This window comes from Anolis carolinensis, chromosome 3, assembly GCF_035594765.1.
Source record: "Anolis carolinensis isolate JA03-04 chromosome 3, rAnoCar3.1.pri, whole genome shotgun sequence".
NCBI classification, from domain to species: domain Eukaryota; kingdom Metazoa; phylum Chordata; class Lepidosauria; order Squamata; family Dactyloidae; genus Anolis; species Anolis carolinensis.
This window is the reverse complement of record NC_085843.1, coordinates 157,088,434-157,111,402: the sequence shown is the minus strand read 5'-3', so window position 1 is coordinate 157,111,402 and position 22,969 is coordinate 157,088,434. Positions and strand designations below refer to the sequence as shown.

Here is a 22,969-nt window from a genome sequence, read left to right as displayed (position 1 = left end):
CCCTTGGGCCTGCAATGCCCCGCATTCACTCATGGGAGTCATGGCTTGGCAGCCTCACATCCAGGCCTCAGCAAGCAAGCAGGAAGGAACTACCACCCCTCCCTCCTTTCAACTCGGTGTGTGTGTGTGTGTGTGGTATGTGACTGTGGAGGTGTTCAGCTGCAGGCAGGCACTGAGAGGCACGCACAAGCTTTCCAGGTCTGCCTGCACACCCCACCCCACACACACACTCTCCCTGGAAAGAGAGTGTGTGTGTGGCAGGGCGCAGGCAGGCCTGGAAAGCGCATGTGCATACACGCCTAGAAAGGAGGGAAGGGAGGTTGTTCTTTCCACCCTAATTCTGAAGTCCGAATGTGGGGCTGCCTGGCTGCGACTCCCTTGAGTGAATGTGGGGCATTGTAGGTGCGAGTGAGGGTGGGAGGGAGGAGGAGAAAGAGAACAAGCATGCACACGTGAAATTTCAACTCCACACAAAAGCAAGCTTTTGTGTCGAACTGAGCTTCATGTGGGGAGGGGTTTCCTCTTTCAAGCTTCCAGATAACTGGAAGACACGAAAGACACGGAAGAAATGGTAAGAACGAATTTCACGCACATGTCTAGTAGAGATAAGAGTTGAGTGTCCCTGCACATATCATTCAGAATGGCTTTTCTTATAACCTTGTATTCAGTAATAAGACCCCCATATTGGTTTGGTGCTTCATATTCAAACTCTATATAATAGGCATTCACTTGAGTAGAAATTGCATTTTCTGCTTTTGCGTAGACATTTCCAAGTATGAAACTTCTGAATTAAGTAAATACATGTCTGTATTCCTTTTTTTTCTTTCCAGATGATAGAAACAGAGTGTTTTAAAGAACTAAATGTGTTTGGACCAAATGGTACTATTTCACCAGACCTTAACAAAAGCTTCCCACCAGAACCACCGAAGAAAGGATTGTTACATAGAATATTTAAACGTCAGGTGAGAGACTCTATTGTTACATGAGCAAAAGCTATTCTAAATGCAAATAGGTTTTTCATACCGTATAATGTGAATATTGTGGTCAAGGCAGTGTTTCCCACTAGCAGTTTAGGAGGAAATACATTTTTAATAGAAAGACAGGAATAAAAATAGAGATTTGCATTTTGAAATCTCACCAATTTTTGACATCTTCCCATTATTGCAGGACTGATATTCACAGTTTAATTTCTCTACGTCCAATGAAATATTTATTCTCTCAGCTTTTTCCTCCACTCTGCAGTATTCTTGGGCTAGCAGTCCTTCATTTCAGTAGGGTGTATATGGGAGTTGCACCATATACCTATCTGCAACTCAAAGTGAGTTATGCTAGATAAAAAATATATATACTCTCTTGTCTGAATATGATGCTGTAGTAAATACTTGATTTATTTCAAAGCCATATATATACACCATCATCCCCCAAAGTATGTATAGTAACCTCATTTTAAGCTCATATCAATATATTAAAACAACCTGATGACTTGCGGACAGACTTAAAACTGTGTCTTGTTGACTTGGGCATCATGTATCCATGAAACTGATGTTTTAATAGATATGCTCCTTAACATCAGGAATGACCCCAATCTTGGTGTAGAAGATGGAATAGTAGTAGCCAGTGAAGACTTTGTCCTCCTGTTTTACTACATAAGGAACATCTTCTAGGGGAATCTTTCTGAGAGTTTAGCCAAGTCTGTTTGTTGACTACATGAGTAGCTGGCAGACTAGGTTCACCAGGGAGAAGGGTCCCTCTTTGAGCAGCCTTTGCTTTGTTGTGATGCTTGTATGGCATCACAGGGAAACTGAATTATATGAAAGCTGACATTTTTATTCTGGTTCTGAAACATAATGTAGGACAGGAAAAAAACCATTCACTGAGATTTCTACCAGCAATAGTGTTGCCAGGTTTTCAAAACCAGCAATAAGAGATAGCTGAAATTCACGATATGCAATGTCAATCATCAGGAAGCGGCTATTCATAAGTATGTGTTCTATTTATATTTACAAATGGTCTCTTTTCATGTGAAGGGGAGAATTGAGCCATCAGAGAAGAACATACTTTTAAAATTAATTGATACTTCCCCATGGTTTCCTGTCTGGACCCTGAGCCCCGGTAACCAGTTAAGCTAGTTAGGTCTTACGCTACTTCTTTTTAAAACTATTTTTTATTATTTTTAAATATTTTTATACATAATTTATTTTACAGCAGACACATAATATTCAATACAATCTACAATACATTGCCTTTTTGCATCTACTGTTATTTTCACATGTATACATATTTTCTTACCCTCACCACCGTGTTCCCCCCCCCCCCAAGCCATGCTTTTATAGATCATCTGTCCAAAATTTCATTTCATCTTGTGGAGGTAACTTTCCATCTTTCTTATTGAATCCTCTTCATAGAATCATAGAATAGTAGAGTTGGAAGAGACCTCATGGGCCATCCAGTCCAACCCCCTGCCAAAAAGCAGGAAATAGCATTCAAAGCACTCCTGACAGATGGCCATCCAGCCTCTGCTTAAAAGCCTCCAAGGAAGGAGCCTCCACCACACTCCGGGGCATTCTTTCAATAAATCTTCTCCGCACATCATCAAAATCACTTTGTTTCCATATTCCTCTTTTAACTTTTATTTTGCACGTCAGCTTATCATTTATTGCCAGTTTCCATACTTCCTTATACCACTCTTCTATTTCTTTCTTTTTTCCAATTCTTTGCTATAAGCAGTCTTGCTATTGTTAATAAACTTGTTATCGCATCTTTGTCCTCTTTTTTCAACTCTTTATTATTATATAATGATAATAAAGATATACTAGGACTTCTTTCTATTTTAATGTTCATTATATCTTCTATCTCTCTAAATACCTTTCCCCAGAAATTACGTACATACAGTAGAGTCTCGCTTATCCAACCTTCACTTATCCAACGTTCTGTATTATCCAGCGCACTCAGCCTTTTAGTAGTCAATGTTTTTGTAGTAAATGTTGTGATGTTTTGGTGCTAAATTTGTAAATACAGTAATTACTACATAACATTACTGTGTATTGAACAGCTTTTTCTGTCAATTTGTTGTAAAACATGATGTTTTGGTGCTTAATTTGTAAAATCATAATGTAACTTGATGCTTAATAGGCTTTTTTCTTAATCCCTTCTTATTATCCAACATTTTTGCTTGTCCAACGTTCTGCCGGCTCGTTTATATTGGATAAGTGAGACTACTGTATTTACACAGCCACCACATATGTATGTATGTTCCTGATTCTTGACATCATCTCCCGCCATTTTTAAGTAGTTTTTATTTATATTTGTTATTCTTACTGGTGTTAGGTAACATTTCCATATCAACTAATAATAATTTTCTTTAACTCATATTGATAAATTTTTCAAATGTCTTTGCCTCCATAATTGTGACCACTCCATTTCGTTTATTTTCATTCCTAGATCTTCTTCCCAAATCTCCTTGAGGGTGTTATTCTTTACTTTTCCTTCGTTTATTTCAATTAATATTTTATATATTTTACTGGTTATTCCTTTCAAAATTTTATGTTCCTATATATCCCTTCCATTTTGTATTATTTGTTCAAATTGATTAAGCTTACTTCCATTTTTATTATTCTTTACCCAATCTTTGAACCATTGTTCTAGTTGTATACAATGGAACCATCTCAATTTTATTTCTCTAAATTCTTCCATAATCATTTCCCTTCTTCATCCTATCCCCTATTTTATCTAAGTTTTTTCCCTTAATCCATTATATTTTTTAAATTTTTTGGAAATTTCTTTTCCAAAATTATAATTGGTCTTATTATTGAACTATCCGTTTTTAACTTTCTCCTGTATTTATTCCATATTTCTAATACATTACTCAACATTTACTTGCTAATTTCCCTAATTTCATTTGTCGTAAACTCTTTGAAAAAATATTCCAGATTTCTTCCTCCCCTTTTTCTGAATCTATTATTAACCATTCTACATCCTCCTTTTATCATTCCTTCTATAACCATAACATAAGTAACTATGCTACTTCTAAGGGGTAGTCAGGCCTGGATTAGAGCAAGTCAATGATGAGGAGTTGCCAAGAATACATCCCTTCACACTCTCACTTTCTCATGTATATATCTTCACAATGGGGATGCTAGTAAAACAGCTGCATGGAGGCACGAAGTTGGGAAATAAAGGATAAGGGTCATCCATATATGGGGTCACTGGAAGATGGGGCTAGAATACACGGTCCATGTATCCATATAGCTCGCACATATTCTTCCAAATGGCTGCAAGGAGCTGGAGTAGACTAGGTCTTTAGAAGCTTTGAGAGACAATCTTGAAGAGATGAGTAAAAGCTTACAATTTTCTCCTGCAAGTGTGTTGTCAATTCAAACAAAGCTTGGAGAAGTTACTTTTTTGCCATTCCTACTTGGTGGGTTGTAGCAGCTGTAATCCAAAAAAAAAAATATTTTCCAAGCTCTAGATTGAATACACATTGTTCTTACAGTTCATATGATGGGGGAAAAGGTCTGGAAATCTCATTCTTACCCCACTTTTCCCTCTTTTTTTGTCTCCTTCAGCATCAGAACAATTCCAAGAGTTCTCCAAATGCAAAGGCCAATTTGAATCATCATATAAATGCCAACCATGTAAGTTCAAACTCTACTGGAAGCAGCTAGTTCTGCCTTGACTTTTGTGACCTGCACTTGGCATCCCTCCACTATAACATACGGAGCTTCAAGGATGAGAGAACACCTGCCATCGAGCTAGAAGATCAATAATCTCCTATTTAGGGAGAGTTTTCCCCTTCTCCATTCCTTCCAGGGGAGCTTCCCAATTTACCAAGAAATTTCCTCTCAGGTCTGTTTTTGGAGGTGGCACTTGAGGTCTCGTGACTCAACGTTGTCTCTGTAGGACATTGCAATAGAAATCAGAGTCTGACAACTTGCACGTATTTAAAATAATAGCATCATAACTAGAACTGAATTTTGTCCTTATTATTTTTAAAGAAAAGGTTTTGTAAATTTCTCTATTGTCTCAGTTTACATTTTGTACATTTGTATTTAAATGAAAGTCGGACTTGGGGATGTATATTTTCTGAGCAGCAGCTTGTAAAGCCATCTGTTTTAAGATTTTTTCGTTTTTAAAAAAACAAACCAAGAAAAACACAAAGTGATCAAGACTTCCAGAGCCTCAAAATGAGATGTTTATTTTTGTTTTTATGTTGCCGATGCAGAAAATTATTCACACGTTTCTTTTTTTCATATCAGTTTTATTGATACCAATTTTTATTCTTTTTTTCATTGATTGAGTTTACAGCAACACTGCAGATAAAGTGTCTTCCCTCTTTTTTCTTAAAGCCTTGCATTTAATGCAAACTCAAACATACAGTCAAGATTCACCATCTCTAAGGAAGCTAACACACTATATCTGAGGTACATGGGACCAGTGTTGTTGCTATTTGCACTTTTTGTACTTAGGTTACCCCTTTTGTGTTTGTTGTTGAAAAGCCAGCCCTGTTTAAAATCCCTCCTCTTCTTTTTCGCTCCCTAAGACGATTTTCCAGACTTTGATATTATTCCTAGAAAGAGACGAACAAATGTGCATGATCACAAACACAGGTAGATACCTGGTCTCCAGGTGAGAAGTTCACCCTTTGCTGCTCCTCCCAAGAAGATACCAAGGGGTTATCTTGATGGATTTGCCTCTCCAATATTGTTTTCACCAGTAAATGAGTTTGTACAGGTTTCTGGGGAGCGAGAGGTGTTGGATATGTCTTGGATGTGTACTCATGTGCATTTTACTCTTGAGTTCCCATTGCACTGATTTACAACTCATCCTGATTCTCACCCTTGTACACTTCATCCCATGGGCACAAACAGAATTAACATGCCAATAGCCAATCCTCAACATTTCTTCCCTTATAGATGCAACTCCTTGTGTCGTGGTTCTTTTCTGGCTTACAAACTCACAAATTGGCAGAAATGAAGAGGATTTAAAACCATGTGGCTCAGTTCTTAACAGCTGTCTCTTTATATAACAGTAATTCTATTCTCTCTCATCTCCTTTCCCCCTCAAAACATCAGAGGCAAAATGTTGCTATATTTTGTACCCATGCCAAATAATGGGGTAGAAAGGGTGTGTACTATGGATTTTTGTGACTTTGGGCCACTTTATTTAGGTCTTTTGGGTTCATGATGTGTAAATTAATCATATAGATCTCTTTTTTTACCCTGATTGGATGATTAAGCCTTTTACATTGGGTATAATGAGGAATGAATAACAATAGTTGCTTGTGTACAAATGTTCATATATAATACTTTAAAGGTTTTTTTCCCAGAAGGGCATTAGAGAGAAATGCTCATTTTTTACTGTGATCGTATGGATAAAAAGTTCATTTGTGCAAATTTTGAAAGATCTTCATCTCCACAAGCAGAAAGAAATTAAACATGAAAATAAACATGAATTGTGGTAAACAATTTGTACCATATCTACTCTTCCACATTGGCTTATATGCAGTTGCTGTAATAAATCTCATTGAACTAAATGGCAAGTGAAGACTTATATCCCACTGATTCAGGGGTATAGCTTAGTTATACTATTGGCCTGAGGATATTTTAAAAATTATTTTAGCCATAACAGCAGAGTTAGGGCACATCTTTGTAACCAGAATGAGGGTACAATATTTCATAAACCACATAATGTTCTGAACCTGCAACATACAGTAGAGTCTCGCTCATCCAACCTTCACTCATCCAACACTCCATATAATGCCCCTAACCCCCCCCCCCAAAAAAGCACACATAAATCGACAATGAGAAAAGTCCGCTACCCCACCTGCACCCACTGCTCCCGGCGGCAAGGCACCAAGGCTCAAAAACCAAGTGCCACCTGACAGATGCCAGGCTCCTGGTTCTGCTGCCGCTGCCACTGCCGCCTTTATCACTGGGACCTAGCCCAGTGAGTGAGCGAGCGAAAGAGGGAGAGAGCGGAGTAGGGAGTTGAGGCCTGGAGGAGGCAGGAAAAGGAGGCCCCAGAAGGAAGGGGGAACGCTGGGCTCTGTTCTCTCCCTCCCAAATAGCAACAGACAGCAAACCCCATTGTGCACCAAGCAATTGTCAATTTGTTGTAAAACATGGTGTTTTGGTGCTTAATTTATAAAATCATAATTTGACATTTAATAGGCTTTTCCTTGATACCTCCTTATTATCCAATTTTTTCACTTATCCAACGTTCTGCCGGCCCATTTAGGTTGGATAAGCAAGACTCTACTGTATATGTTTCCACTTTTGGTAGGGCTTCTTCTCCTGTTATGTTTGTAAGATTAGCTGTAGCTGTGTGTAAATGAAGATTTGTAATATCTAGTAATTTGGGGTCCTAATATGCTTTCTCCTCTTACATGGTAACACAGAAGTCTGAGCTATTTAAGACTTCTGCCCTTCTTTAGAGTTTACGCTATGATATATTTAAAAAGAGGTAGGGCAGATATTAGAAATCTATAAGTTGAATTCTTCCCCTTACATAGAATAACCTCTTCCATTTCCCATCTCTTTGTATTTCAAGGAAAGTCAAGTTGACATCCTCCAGTATGGACATTTTTTTTTAATCGTGCCAGAAGCTAATTGAGAACATATTGCAAGTCGCTTCTGGTGTGAAGGAATCGGCCATCTACAAAGATGTTGCCCACGGGACACCCAGATGTGTTACCATCCTGCTGGGAGGCTTCTCTCATGTCCCCACATGGGAAGCTAGGGCTGACAGACGGGAGCTCACTTGGTCTCGTGGATTCAAACTGCCAACCTTCAGGTCAACAGTTCAGCCGGCACAAGGGTTTAACCCAGTGCACCAGATGGTCAGATATTAGACATGAAATCGAGGGAGCACCAGCTTGGCTACTCTTGAAATACTGTATTTCTCTTTAGTAGGAGCCAATGTTTAAAGAAACACACCATCTAATGAGATCAGGAAATGAGATTACATATGAAAGGATAAGAATGCAACAGAGATAAGCCACTTACATTGGCAGCAATGTGTTATTCACAGTGGCTACGATAATTCTTCTCCAGGAACTGAGCTAAGATGCATTTGATTCTTTGTCCATAATTTCACTTGCAATCAGAAACATATTGTAGCTCAGATATTCTGATATGGCTTAAGTCATCCATGCTTCTTTTTGTCTTTGCAGATTTTATATAAGCATGCATGTTACACAGCTTTGCATATTTTAGAGCCTGATTGGTTTCTCTTCTTTTCTTCCTGACAATTGCATATTGCTATGCCAGCTTGGCTACTGACTTTGCTCTCTTATATGGCCCTGCACTGGAATAAAATGACAATGTCAACATCTTACTTTTCATATATATCCCCCAAAGCATGTTTATCATATTTGCAAAAGATCTCCAAAAACGACTTGTAAAAACTAAATGTTATTTCTTTATCATCTCCAAATTCCTTTGGTAGGACCAGATTGTATGCATTATGAGATTAAGTGTCAGTGTAGGCACTTATGCTTTGCCAAAACAGAAAAGGCATCAATAACAAAAGAGAGCATAGATTTGCATAATATTTATATGTATTTTGCAAATTTAAATAGAACGCAATACATATTTGTGGGCAGACCTGTGACTGGAGAGCTGTGTGCCTACTCAGTCTGATATGCAGGTGTTTTTCAGTTGATGGGCACAATGTCTCTTCTTATGTATCTTCAAACTGGACTTAAACTGGTCAGCCTCTCGCATGGAGGACACTTCCAGAGGACTATCTTCTATAACAGGGCTAATGTATTGGTTGATACAAAGGAGTGCATGTTGTTTGTAAATACTGAGCTTTTTTCATGTCAGGAGCGACTTGAGAAACTGCAAGTCACTTCTGGAGTGAGAGAATTGGCATCTGCAAGGACATTGCCCAGGGGATGCCCAGATGTTTTGATGTTTTTACTATCCTTGTGAGAGGCTTCTCTCGTGTCCCCGCATGGAGCTAGAGCTAATAGAGGGAGCTCATCCACACTCTCCCCAAGTTAGATTCGAACTGGCAACCTTCAGGTCAGCAATCCAACCTTCAAGTCATCAGTCCTGCCGGTACAAGGATTTAACCGTAAAAACCTCAAAACATCCGGGCGTCCCCTGGGCAACGTCCTTGCAGACGACCAATTCTCTCACACCAAAAGTGGTTTGCAGTTTCTCAAATTGCTCCTGACACAGAAAAAAAACAAAAAACGGGGGCTCCTAATACTGAGCTGAGAAGTAGGAGAAGTTTAAGTTTGGATGATACATCTGCTTTTACAATACTGCCAAGTGAACACAAGGTTTTTATCAATTGAAGAAGCCATTTCTTCTTCTGCTTGTTTGGCCCAAAATATAAACAATATTTCAACCTCTTATTTTATCTTGCATCCCCACCTAAATACCCAGAAGGGACCAGATCCTGTCTGATCTCTGAAATTAAGATAGATCAGGTTGGGATACTATGCAAGGCCACCAAGGAATACACAGAAGGCAGCAATGGCAAACCACCATTGAGTATACCTTGGTTGCTTCATCACACCAGAGAAAAAATCCACTTAAAATCTGGTTTCTGTCTCCTGCAGAATTCTGGGGTTTGTAGTTGATTGAGGCGGTTAAAGGCTCCTCCCTAAACTACAAAATCCAGAATTCTGCAGGAGGCAGAAACCAGATTTTAAGTGAATTTTTTTTCTCTTGTGTGATGAGACCTACTTGTCTAAGAAAACCCTATGAAATTCATAGAGTCACCATCGGTTTGACAGACTACATGAAGGCATACACACACACATATCTTTGCCTTTCCTTCGTTCTTCCTTCTGAATCCATTTAGACTTTCTTTTCATTCCTCCTCTTTCCAAATTATATAATGCAATGATAAACACAAATCTGGCTGTTTAAATCTGAGCTTTAAAAAAACAAGGCTGTGTTAAGTAAATGAACTTCTATAGTTGAACTTCTGTAATAAACTAGGATACTTCTATAGTTGCCTTATAGAGTTTTAACTTGCGAATCCAGACTTCAAGAAAATCCAGGAAGTTTGTATTATTCTTTTACTGCCCCACTAATTGTTCTCCAATAATTTTGGTAGTTTTTTAAAGTAATAACATAGATATGCTACAGCAGTGGTTCCCAACCTTTGGGCCTCCAGATGTTTTGGACTTCAGCTCCCACAGTTCCTAACAGCTGGTAAGCTGGCTGGAATTTCTGGGAGTTGAAGTCCAAAACACCTGGAGGCCCAAAGGTTGGGAACTACTGTGCTACAGCAATAAACAATTTAGCGCAATTCTGTGGAACGTTCTGCACTGTAAGACCATTAAACTGGAACCCTTGTATACTGTTATTCAAAAACTCCTCTTTTGCAAATGTTTATGTAATTCAGATATATTATTTGCACCTCACTGGTTCATTAGACTCTTGAGTTTTCCTTGTTTTTAATCAGATCCATTTCTCTGTGATCAATCATTTTGGATCAACATAATGATAAAACTCATTGAAGCACTGTGCTGTCATTTGGAAAGTTAGCATTTCAGTCTTTATTATTGGGTTGAGGTTCTTAGATATATTGAGGCAGATAACTACAGTACCAGCAAATCTTTACACATATGCACACTGAAAGTCACACCTTGTGAATGACAACTACATTGAAGTCCCGATGGTCCAATTTTGCCTGATCATTGTGGGGGAGCTGAAACTTGCAGGAGGTTGAGTGTCCTTGTCTTCAGCCCCTCAGTTCTGGTGTCCATGAGTGCTCTAGAATTTTAGGTACAGTAGAGTCTCGCTTATCCAACGTAAACTGGCCGGCAGAACATTGGATAAGTGAATATGTTGGATAATAAGGAGAGATTAAGGAAAAGCCTATTAAACATCAAGTTAGGTTATGATTTTACAAATTAAGAACCAAAACATCATGTTATACAACAAATTTGTCAGAAAAAGTAGTTCAATACGCAGTAATGCTATGTAATAATTGCTGTATTTACGAATTTAGCACCAAAATATCATGATGTTTTGAAAACATTGACTTCAAAAATGCGTTAGATAATCCAGAACGTTGGATAAGTGAGACTCTACTGTATATGTTTGTTTTTTTTTACAATCAGATGCTGTCTGACTTTTTAACAGGAGAAGCTTGGTACTAAACTTGGGACTTTCTACACATTATAATTTTTCTATTATAGAATCATAGAGCTGGAAGAGACCTCATAGGCCATCCAGTCCAACCCCCTGCCAAGAAGCAGGAAAATCATATTCAAAACACCCCTGACAGATGGCCATCCAGCCTCTGTTTAAAAGCCTCCAAAGAAGGAGCCTCCACCACACTCCGAGGCAGAGAGTTCCACTCCTGAACAGTTTTCACAGTGAGGAAGTTCTTCCTAATGTTCAGGTGGAATTTCCTTTTCTGTAGTTCGAAGCCGTTGTTCCACGTCCTAGTCTCTAGAGCAGCAGAAAATAAGTTTGCTCCCTCCTCCATATGACTTCCCCTCACATATTTATACATGGCTATGCCCTGCTCCTTCCAATTTAACTGAGGAGGGGGGAGGATGCTGAAATTATTGCCCTTCCTTTAGAGCAGGGTGGGAGTTGTGTGATCCTTCAGACGTGGCTGGAGAGCAATCCCAGGAGCTCCAACCAGCGTAGCCAATGATGAATAATGCTGGGAGTTGCAATCTAGGAACTGGAGGACCATTCAATTCCCATCCCTGCTATAGACTTACCTTTCAGCCTTGGTGTGTGTCTTGAGTCAAGTGCCAACTTCAGAAAAGGATTTCAAAAATATAATCACAGGCCATCTAACCCTTTGCAAATTAGACTGTGATTTTAGTTGAGCAGGAGTGATGTGTCTGCATCCCTGGGTGTTTGATAGCTCTTTTTACACATTCACACACACACAACCAGATGGAAGTGAGTTGACAACAGATTCTACATGTAATTGATTTTACTATGTTGATCAACACGTTCCAAGTTAGATCACATAGATTTTAAACCAGGATAACACTCCACCAGTGGATGTTCCAAGAATATTCCTTTATGCCTATGAAGGCATGTGCCATATTTCAGTATGAGCTTGGAAATAATTAATTTAAAATTACATTGTTTAATCCCTAAGTCATTACACATCTCATTAACAATTTAAAAAAATTGTTTAATTTCAATTGTTATTTGCCAATTATATTATTATTTTCAGTTACAACAGTCATCCATTCCTCGCAGTTTGTAATCATTTATGTTTTTTAAAAATTCAATTGTAATGATTTAATGACTTGGTTAATGGATTAATTCCATAACATGTTCTCAACCGTTTAATGACAATGAATCAATATTCTTCAATAATCTAACACTGATTTTTTTGTGTGAATAGTAATGTTTCCAGCTCTGCAAAGAACATTTTTAAGAACACTCCAAATGTGATGCTAAAGAATATTTCTCTCTTCTCTCTCTCTCTCTCTCTCTCTCTCTCTCTCTCTCTCTCTCTCTCTCTCTCTCTCTCTCTCTCTCTCTCTCTCTCTCTTTATATATATATATATATACATATGTATATTGGTAGAAAGCTAATATAGTAAAGATTTTTAATTTCTATTTGTGCCACAACTCACCATGTTTATACATTAATGAAACTGTTTTTACCTCTCCAAAGAGGCAATGGATGTAAGTTCACAGTTGCATTTCTGAGCAATGAACACTTTCATCAATTCATGATGTACTTGACCATGGTAGTCTACCAATTAAATTACTAGACAGAGAGCCATGTCAGGACTAGGCTTACCACTGACTTTCATTTGGAAAAAAGATCATCCATGTTGAACACACGGCTACATCATGGATCCAGTAAAACCATATTCAAGAATCAATATTTTAAAGCACTTCTCATACTGTAGTCTCTGTAAAAGAAGCAGACACTTCTAACGTAATAAAGCTTTTCATAACTTAATCAACAAATTATACATTTATAATAAATGGAACCAAATGTTCTCAAGTAGAAAAAATAGTGGCTGTTGGTATTGTACTGATAATAATAAACTTACATGATAATAATTCTAGTATCCAAAGGATTTTTCATTTTGCTTTAATTTTCAGGGAGGGTTTTTTTTTTTTACATTGTTCAATGAAAATAGTTTTCATTTTGAGGTTGTTACTGACAATAATGGCTTCTGTGTTTTCTGGCTGCTTGTATACGTCTGATAATATTGCAGTGCTGCTGTATCTAGATCAAACCACTGTTTTGTTTTCCAGTTTTGTTTTGGAAAGGGTTTTTTTTTTTAGAAAAATAAATTCCTTTATTTAAGTATATCAGAGTGACTGTTCTTTTCTGTATTATGTGCCTGTAACCAAACCTGATTTTTTATGCATGTGAGAATGGGACAGCTGTAACCATAGCAGTTTAGTTACAGGACTCTGAGTGGATACGAAAAACCATGGATAATCACACCCCATATTATTAAATAGGTTAAATGGGTTAAATAGGTGGTTCTCAAGCTTCCTAATGCCATGACCCTTTAAGACAGTTCCTCATGTTGTGGTGACCCCCAACCATAAAATTATTTTTGTTGCTACTTCATAACTGTAATTTTGCTACTGTTATGAATCGTAATGTAAATATCTGATATGCAGGATGCATTTTCATTCACTGGACCAAATTTGGCACAAATACCCAATATGCCCAAATTTGAATACTGATGAGGTTGGGAAGGGGGGAATGATTTTGTCATTTGGGAGTTGTAGTTGCTGGGATTAATAGTTCGCCTACAATCAAGCCAAAGAGGTTCCTAAAACCATCAGAAATATGTGTTTTCTGTTGGTTTTTGATGACCCCTCTGACACCCCCTCATGACCGCCCCAGGTTGAGAAACACCCCACCCCCAGGTTGAGAAACACTGGGTTAAACCCTTGTGCCAGCAGGACTGCTGACCAACAAGTTGGTGGTTCGAATCCGGGGAGAGCGGGTGAGCTCCCTCTGTAAGGTCCAGCTCCCCATTCTCTCATACCAGAAGTGATTTGCAGTTTCTCAAGTCGCTTCTGACATGAAAACAAATTATTAAATGATATCAACATGAACGTGGACATGCTGAAGTATGCAATTCATGTCATTGCCATTTAAGAATATAAGCCACGGCAGTCTACTAGTGATACTTACTTGTGTGACTATTGCTGGATCTACACTGTCATATAGTGCAGCTCCAACTGCATCCAACCGTAGAGAGATGCACAAATGTGGTCTTTGTTTGATATGGCCAGAAGAGGTATTCTCTGACTCCTTGTACGATATTGACTGCCCTATGACCAAGCATTGGGATGTGCTGCTCTAGCTATTTACTGAAAAGAGATCAGGAATGACTGGCAATTAGATGGCTGCATCGTCTGGACATCTGCAAAAGTAACCTATCTTCTCCTGGTCACCTCTCTTCCCCTCAAGCCAATAAATGTAGATAGAGCGTTACACTCCATCTGCACAAATTAGGAACATGACTACAAACAAAAAACAATCATATTAAGATAATACATTAATTGTCATGAGGTTGGCTTCAACTTACGGTGACCCTGTTGACCTCCAAGACCACCTATAGTCAACAGCCTTGCTCAGGATCTGCAGACTTGGGGTTGTGGTTTCTTTGATTGAATCTCTACACCAGGGGTCCTCAAACTTTTTAAGCCGAGGGCCGGTCCACAATCCTTCAGACTGTTGAGGGGCCGGATTATCATTTGAAAAAAATACAAACAAATTCAGATGCACACTGCATATGTCTTATTTGTAGTGCAAAAACAACAACAAGAACAATGAAAGAACAATACAATATTTAAAAATAAAAACAATTTTAACCAACATACATTTATCAGGATTTCAATGGGAAGTGTGGTCCTGCTTCTGGCCAATGAGATAGTCAAGTTAATTAGGGTTGTTGTTGTTGTTGTTGTTGTTGTTGTTGTGTGCCTTCAAGTTATTTCAGACTTTGGGTGAGCCCAAGTCTAAAATTTATTTATTTATTTATTTATTTATTATTTACTGCATTTATTTACTACATTTGTATCACATCCTTCTCACCCCAAAGGGGACTCAGAGTGGCTTACAAATTATATGTACACACAATATATAATATTATTAGCATAGCACAATATTAGCATTATATATTACTATATTGAACTATACCACTATACTGTAATATTATTAGTAATATTATATGTAATATAGAATATATAATTAATATTATTATATGGTATTATTATTGTATTGTATTACATTATAATATTATTATCAATATTATATGTATATAGAATATATTATATTATAAAACTGAGGGCGGGGGCCAGGTAAATGAACTCGGAGGGCCGCATCCGGCCCCCGGGCCTTAGTTTGGGGACCCCTGCTCTACACTGTAATGCAGTGGTTCGCAACCTGTGGGTTCCCAGATGTTTTGGCCTTCAACTCCCAGAAATCCTAACATCTGGTAAACTGGCTGGAATTTCTGGGAATTGTAGGCCAAAACACCTGGGGACTGACAGGTTGAGAACCACTGCTGTAATGTGATCTTCTTTTCCTATCACCTCCCACTTTACCAAGGATTATAATGTTTTGGATTCTAGGGAGAGTTGAGAGTAGGACCAATTGGTGATCATTCTCACATTATATTGATTAGAATGCTATGGTATGTGCACTCATGAGTAAAATGAGTAAAACAATTAATGAAGCGGTGAGTGGGAGAAAACCAACACATTCATTCAGAAAATAATGCATTGATTTATCGAAGTGAGGACACAAATGGGCATACTTTTCATTAGTTGCTTTCATGGCATTTGGTAGTGGGCTCTTTATCTTTTTATTAACAGAAGAACAGACTTTAGTGGACAATTTTTGGAGGCTACTATGTTATTTTCCTCTTCATTTTTAAGGCAACCACAATTTTCCTGATAATGCCGTAAAACAAGATAGCATATGGGGAATTTTGGAATGGCCATCAGGAGTGGCTGCCAAAATCTGCTATCTTATTTAGATAATCATAAAACACTTTATAAATAGAGCTAATCAAATAAACATGGGGGTGAGGCGGGAGGTTAAAGAACCCCAGGAAATACCATATATGGGCAGAGATGGCGACAGCTAGCGACCCGGGTGCATAAACTCACAGAAACATGTGACTTCTGGGAAATCATGTGTTTCTGAAGAAATGAAAGCTAAAGATAAACAAACAGCGCATGCGTACGCAGGCGCTTTGAATGATTGTGAGCACGGCACAGAAAAAGTGCGGCCGGCCCGCTGGTCAGCACTGATTGGGTCCAAGTCAGGCAGCGTCACAACTCTAAGCCAATGAATTTGCTTGTGGGCGGGCATAACCCGAACCCTGTAGTGTGTATAAATATTTACTCAGCCCGCCACTGGGGGTTCTCCCTGGAAAAGCACTTACTTTGTGCGAGGGGGAACCCTAGTGGCCATTAGCGAAATAAAACTGCTTTCTTGGAATTCCTTCAGTTGTTCGTCTCCAATTCCTCCACTGCGCTCAAACAAGGACCGTAGCACAAAGGTTCCGCTACATTTTCTGGTGACCCCGACGTGATTTCCTATAAGACGGGCCAGGAGATTGGAGACGGATCCCGTTGGCGGGACGGCCTCAACTCAGCGGTGGGGGCCTGAGGCAACTACCGTGAGACGAGAAGGGGCCCCTGAATATTACAAGACCGGCTGCGGTGCTTGCCTCTGATGCCAACGCCGACTGACGGTGGGAGCTGCAACACCAGCGAGGTTCCATAGAAACCAGCCAGGAGGAAGAGGATCCAGGGAAAAAGCCCAGGGGCGAAGGTTGGTCCGACGTCTACAGAAATCTGGCAAGTATAGTGGTTGCATGAGACATTAAGGGAACACCAGCGCTGGGAGGGACACAAAAAAGTTCCCAGGGAGGTAGAAAGGGGCTCTGTCTTGTGTTTCCTGACGCATGCCGTTGAGTGGCCGGGTGCCCAGGCCAGGACAGTCCCCTCTATTAGGCAGGATGGGAGGGAAAAATTCAAAGAGCTCCACTCCCTTACAATGCATCTTAGATAATTTTGGCTCTTTTGCTATCAGAGCCGTAGCAGGGAATCCAAGGGACCTGAGAGATTATAGACTGAGGAATTTGTGTCAGGGAGAATGGCCAGAGTTTGGGTTAGGTTGGCAAGTAGAAGGAACGTGGGATCTGAAACTGATCCGAACAGTGGAAGAATATTGTGCTGTGAATCATCCGAACCAGTGGGTCTATATTGCTACTTGGGAACGGGTAGTTAGAGAAGATCCAGGTTGGGTTCGACAGTGCAGGAATGGCAAATGTATGGTGGTGAAGAAGGAAGGGAAAAAGAAGGAAGTTTTCCAATCCAATGAGGAGGACTACCCAGATTTACAGTTGAGTGTACAGGCTAGACAACAGGAATTATTGCCGCCACCCTTGCCACCGCCCCCCCCCACCCCAGGGAACAGCCCCCGGTGCACCTACACTAGGAACGAGACCCCCACCCTACTCTCCAGAGTCAACCGAAGCAGCCAAGAAACACTACCCTAGCCTAGAAAAATATCAGGAGGAAACAAAGGAAAAGAAGAGGTCACAACGGATGCCCAGTGATGCTTCTCCGGCACAAACTCGGAGACATGGAGCTCCGGTGTGGCCTGGTGATTCACCGACTGGCCCGGCCCTCCAGATGCCCTTGAGAACGGTGCCTGTGATAAACAACAGGAATGAGATAGTTCAAGCATACCAGGTAGTGCCTTTCAGTAGTAGTGACATTTTGAACTGGAAAAATAATACTCCACCTTATAGTGAAGAACCCCAAGCTATGGCTAGGCTATTGGAAGGGATTATGGCAACCCATAATCCCACCTGGCAAGATTGCAGACAATTGTTGAATATGTTGTTCACATCAGAAGAGAGAAGAGCAGTGTTGAATAATGGGGTAGCCATAGCCCAGGTGGGGGCCCCACAAGATGGTGATGCAGCCGAGTGGGGAGCACAGAGGTTTCCTGTGGAAATAGATCCCCAATGGGACACCGCAGAAGAAGGACATTTGCAGAGACTGAAAGGATTCCAGCGTATATTGGTAGAAGCGGTAAAGAGGGGCCCGCCGCGACCCGTCAACATTGTAAAAATTCAGGGAGTGGTACAGGAAAAATCTGAGTCACCAACAGCCTTTTTGGAAAGGCTGGAGGCAGCATATAGAAAGTATAGCCCGTATAATTTGGAGGATGAAAACGGTAGGAGGGCGATTCAACAGTCTTTTATCAGTCAAGCGGCTCCTGACATCCGGAGAAAGATTCAAAAGCAACCAGGATTTCTAGGAAAGACTATGAATGAATTGTTGGCACTCGCAGATCAAGTTTATATGGCAAGAGACCAGGTAGAAGAAGAGAAGAAGGACAGGAAGAAGAAGCAGGAATACCAAGCATTAGTTACCATGATGGAACAAAGTGCAAGTGGACAGAGAGGAAGAGGAGGATATGCCAGAGGGGGACAAGGAGGAAGAAGAGGGCCCCCTCGGAGGTTAGGTCGAGACCAATGTGCTAAATGTAAGAAGTTTGGACACTGGAAAGGTGAATGCCCAGAAGGAAGAGAAGGAAGTCAGGAAGGACTGAGAGAAAGAGGAAGGCCTGAGAGAGGAAGAAACCCAGGAAGGGGAAGAGGACGTGGGAACTACGTACCTTTTCCTGCAAGAGAGGTGATAGCTGCAGCAGCTGTGATGGAAGAAGAATGGGAAGATATGGATGGAGGAGAGGAATGAGGAAGCCAGGCTCTTGTTTTGTTGGACCCCGGGGAGCCGATGGTCACACTTGAAATCGGGGACCAACAATTGGACTTTTTGGTGGACACAGGTGCCGAAAAATCAGTAGTAAATACAAAAATTAGTCCACCAACTCGGGAAACTACGAAAGTAATAGGGGTGTCTGGGAAGACCCAGAAGTGCCCCTTCCTTAAGGAACGCACCTGCAATCTGGCCGGACATCAGGTCAAGCATAAGATGTTATATCTCCCAGACTGCCCAGTCCCTTTATTGGGAAGGGACATTTTATCAAAATTACAAGCACAACTCCAGTTCATGAAGAATGGACAAATGGAACTATCATTTCCCATGGAAGAGGAATGGAGACTGTTTCAAGTTAGGATTTTTACTGAAGAAATACAATGGCCATGGCATGAGACTCCTTTAGTGTGGGCAGAAGATAATCCTCCAGGATTAGCTAAATATGTTCCACCGGTGGTGGTGGAAGTGAAAAGAGGAATGTGTGATGACTCATGGGTCATGTAGTCCCATTCCTAGTGCTGTTGTGACTGACGAAGAGGAGAACTTGGGTTTTCCTCCATTTCAGCCAGAAAGGGAACCATTTCAGCCAGAAATTGAGCCTCTGCACCTGCAGGAGGCTTGTCTTCCAGAAATCTCCCAAACAAGCCCGGAGTCGAGTTCTCCCCCTTTTTCTCCCCCTTTTTCGCGCCGTAATTACATTCTCCAGCAGAAGGGAGTGCAACAGGCTAATCGCAGGAGTTTGAGAATAGCAGCAAAGCATTCAGATGATTAAAGCCTGTTCCCATGAGAAATTTTAGGGAGTCATACATCTGGACACAGAGATTGACTTTCGTTTCTGGTTCCCCAGAGAAGTGTTCTCTGGTGGGGAAAACAAGGCCTATTTAGGTTCCTTGCTCCCGGAGGGATCTTGCGGAGTCAATTTCGTCAGCAACTGGAGTAGTGTGTGTGGACAGCTACTCCGCTTCCAAGCCTTTGTTCCTGATTCAAGCCTTCGTTTTCCAGCCTTGTTCCTCCACGGATTTTGCCTTGCTTTCCAAGACCCAGCCTTGCCTTGTTTCCCGGATTTTGCCAAGTAAATACCACGGATCTTGTCCTTGCTCCTCGTTCCTTGCTGCCTTGTATCCAAGCCTTGTTGTTCCAAGAATCAAGTTACTTCCTAGCCTCGTTCAAGTTCATGGACTAAAAGACCTTGTCATCTCCCCTCACTTTGCCTGGCAAAGTGAGTGTTTCGGTTATTGGATTACAACTTTGGACCTTAATATTTCATATTGGACATTGCTTCTTTGGACTAATTTTGACCTTTCCTGAAAGGTCTACTCCTGGACTAATTCATACGCTTGCTTTTATTAACTTTACATATTTCTTTAATAAAGATATTAGATAGATTCTGGCCTCTGTGCATGGTTATTGGTGCTCTGCTGCCTGGGTCCTGACAGTTTGACTCCGCCACCCTAAGCACCAATTAACCTAGGCCAGAATGTCTACCGGAGCCGGGCCGGGAGGCCAACCGATCAGCTACACCATCGACAAGGATGAGGTGGACCGGATCCGTGATAAGCTCAATGCGCAGGATGGGGAAATAAAGGGTTTGAAGGAACGCGGAATCCGTCTCCCGGCCATGGCGTTGCCAACCAAGTTTTCTGGAGAAGCTTCTAAGGTTCATGTTTTCCGTCGTCAATGCCAGGCTTATCTAGAGGCCCGTGCTGCCGAGTTTCCCCAAGAAGACATCAAGGTGGCGTGGGTTTACAGTCTCCTAGACGGGCCAGCGGCCAACTGGGCGACGGCACTGTTCGACCAAGCCTCCCCACATCTAAGGTCAGCGCAACACTTCTTGGACCACCTTAAGGAGACCTGGGGAATCGAGGACAATTTGGAGGCAGCCGGCCACAAACTCCGGCGCCTCTCCCAAGGAGACAGACCCTTGTCCCAGTACATAGCCGAGTTCCGAGTGCTGGCCCACAACACTGGATGGAACGATGTAGCCCTTAGAGGACAATTTCGGGAGGGCCTCAACATTGAGATGCTGGAAGAAATCTCCAAGGTGGATCCTCCCCACTCTCTTGAAGCACTCATTGATCAATGTTTACGAGCTGAAGTCATGCTTGCCAACAGAAAACAATGGGTCCGAGGCCAGAGCGGTAGAGCTGGGGTGAAACCTCCCGCTCCCACCGGCGTCCAGCCGCGCCCAGTATGGAGACCCCTGCCACCAGCCCCATACCCCAGAGGGAGTGAGGAAGTGCCGATGCAGTTGGGCAATGTGCGTCCCAGATTAGATGCCGCCGAGAAGGCACGCCGCCAACGCCTAAATCTCTGTTGGTACTGCGGAAACGGGGGCCACTTCGCCAGAGAATGCCCAGCCAAAGGGAAGCCCGCCGCCCGTCTGGCGGCGGCGTCCTCCACGGAGACGAAGACGTCTGAGGCGGCTGGCGCACAGCCGGCGGGGGAAGCCAGCGACCGGGCGTAGAGAGGCTCGCCAACCCGGTCAAAAAACCCACTCAAGAGCCGCCAACCGGGGTCCTGTTCCTTCTAGTGGTCACCTTGTGGTCAGCAAAAAAAGGACCCGTCATGATCCATGCCATGATAGACTCCGGAGCCACCAACAATTTCATTGATAGAGAGTATGCCGACTCTCTGGGATTACAATATCATGATTTCAAGAATGCCCGTGTGGTGCAAGCCATCGATGGCCGCCCCCTCAAGACGGGTCCTGTAAGTCAGTGGTCGGAACCCACCAGAATGTGGATAAGGGAACATATGGAAGAGATTTCCTTCTTTGTTACCGAGGTTCCCCATTTCCCTGTGATTTTGGGTATTCCATGGCTGACACTTCACGACCCAAGCATCTCCTGGTCCAACAGAGAACTGCAGTTTGCTTCAAAATATTGCCAAAACCATTGCCTTGTAGCTAAGATCTGCCATACCACAGACACTGAACCCATTATCACCTTGCCCAAGAAGTACTCAGAATATTGGGATGTATTCAATGAAAAAGAGGCCGAGAGATTACCCCCACATAGACCTTATGACTGTGCCATTGACTTGGTGGAGGGGGCCCCGATCCCGCGAGGACATCTCTACTCCCTGACTGAACCGGAGCAAGAAGCTCTCAGGGAGTTCATAGAGTCAAACCTTCGCAAGGGATTCATCAGACCCTCTCAATCCCCAGCCGCTTCCCCAGTGATGTTTGTGAAAAAGAAGTCAGGGGAATTACGACTGGTGGTGGACTATAGAGCATTGAACAATATCACTAAGCGGAACAGCTATCCCCTGCCCTTAATCTCGGACCTACTAGACCGACTTCGAGGAGCCAAGGTCTACACCAAGCTGGATCTTCGGGGAGCGTATAATCTAGTTCGCATCAGAGAAGGGGACGAGTGGAAGACCGCCTTCCAGACTAAATTCGGATTATTCGAGTCCCGAGTTATGAATTATGGATTATGTGGAGCTCCCGCAACGTTCCAGCATTTTGTCAATGACATCTTTCAGGATTATCTAGATCGGTTCTTGATCATCTACCTGGACGATTTTTTGGTGTTTTCTAGATCACAATCAGAACATGAGAACCACGTCAGAATGGTGTTACAACGATTGCGGGATCATGGACTTTATGCCAAGCTGGAAAAATGTGCTTTTGATCTACAGGAGGTAGATTTCCTGGGGTACCGCGTCTCGCCACTAGGGCTCTCCATGGACCCGGCAAAAGTTTCAGCAGTATTGGAATGGCGGGCGCCAACCAACAAAAAAGAGGTGCAACGATTCTTGGGGTTCGCGAACTATTACCGCAAGTTCATTCCAGATTTTGCCCGCTGGTCTGACCCAATCACCAGCTGCATCCGTGGGAAACAGCCCTTCCGCTGGACAGATCAAGCAGAGAAAGGGTTCCAGCAACTAAAGAAATTATTCACGTCCCAGCCAATCCTTCAGCACCCAGATCCTGAAACCCCTTTTGTTGTGCAGGCGGACGCCTCCGATGTAGCAATTGGGGCTGTACTCCTACAACCGGTGGGAGATCATCTTCATCCTTGTGCCTTTTATTCCCGTCAATTGACCGCACCAGAGAGAAACTACACCATTTGGGAAAAGGAACTATTGGCCATAAAGGCAGCCTTTGAAACTTGGAGACATTGGTTAGAAGGGGCCAAATTTCCCATTGAAGTCCATACTGATCATCGGAATCTAGAGCATCTAAGAACTGCCCGCAAGCTAAATCAGAGACAACAACGCTGGGCTTTATT

The 22,969-nt window shown here is 41.8% G+C and overlaps 1 protein-coding gene across 5 annotated transcripts in view; it reads left to right on the top strand.

Moving 5' to 3' along the window:
• grk5 (G protein-coupled receptor kinase 5) overlaps nt 1-13,274 on the top strand; it is a 325,889-nt gene extending 312,615 nt beyond the window's left edge. For all 5 annotated transcript variants that reach the window (XM_008119541.3, XM_062975644.1, XM_062975642.1 and 2 more), the window contains 2 exons: nt 831-962; nt 4,566-13,274. In XM_008119541.3, coding sequence (XP_008117748.1) covers nt 831-962; nt 4,566-4,664 — 231 coding nt within the window. In that variant the 3' untranslated portion in view covers nt 4,665-13,274. The remainder of the gene's footprint in view (nt 1-830; nt 963-4,565) is intronic.
• The last annotated feature ends 9,695 nt before the right edge of the window (nt 13,275-22,969 follow it).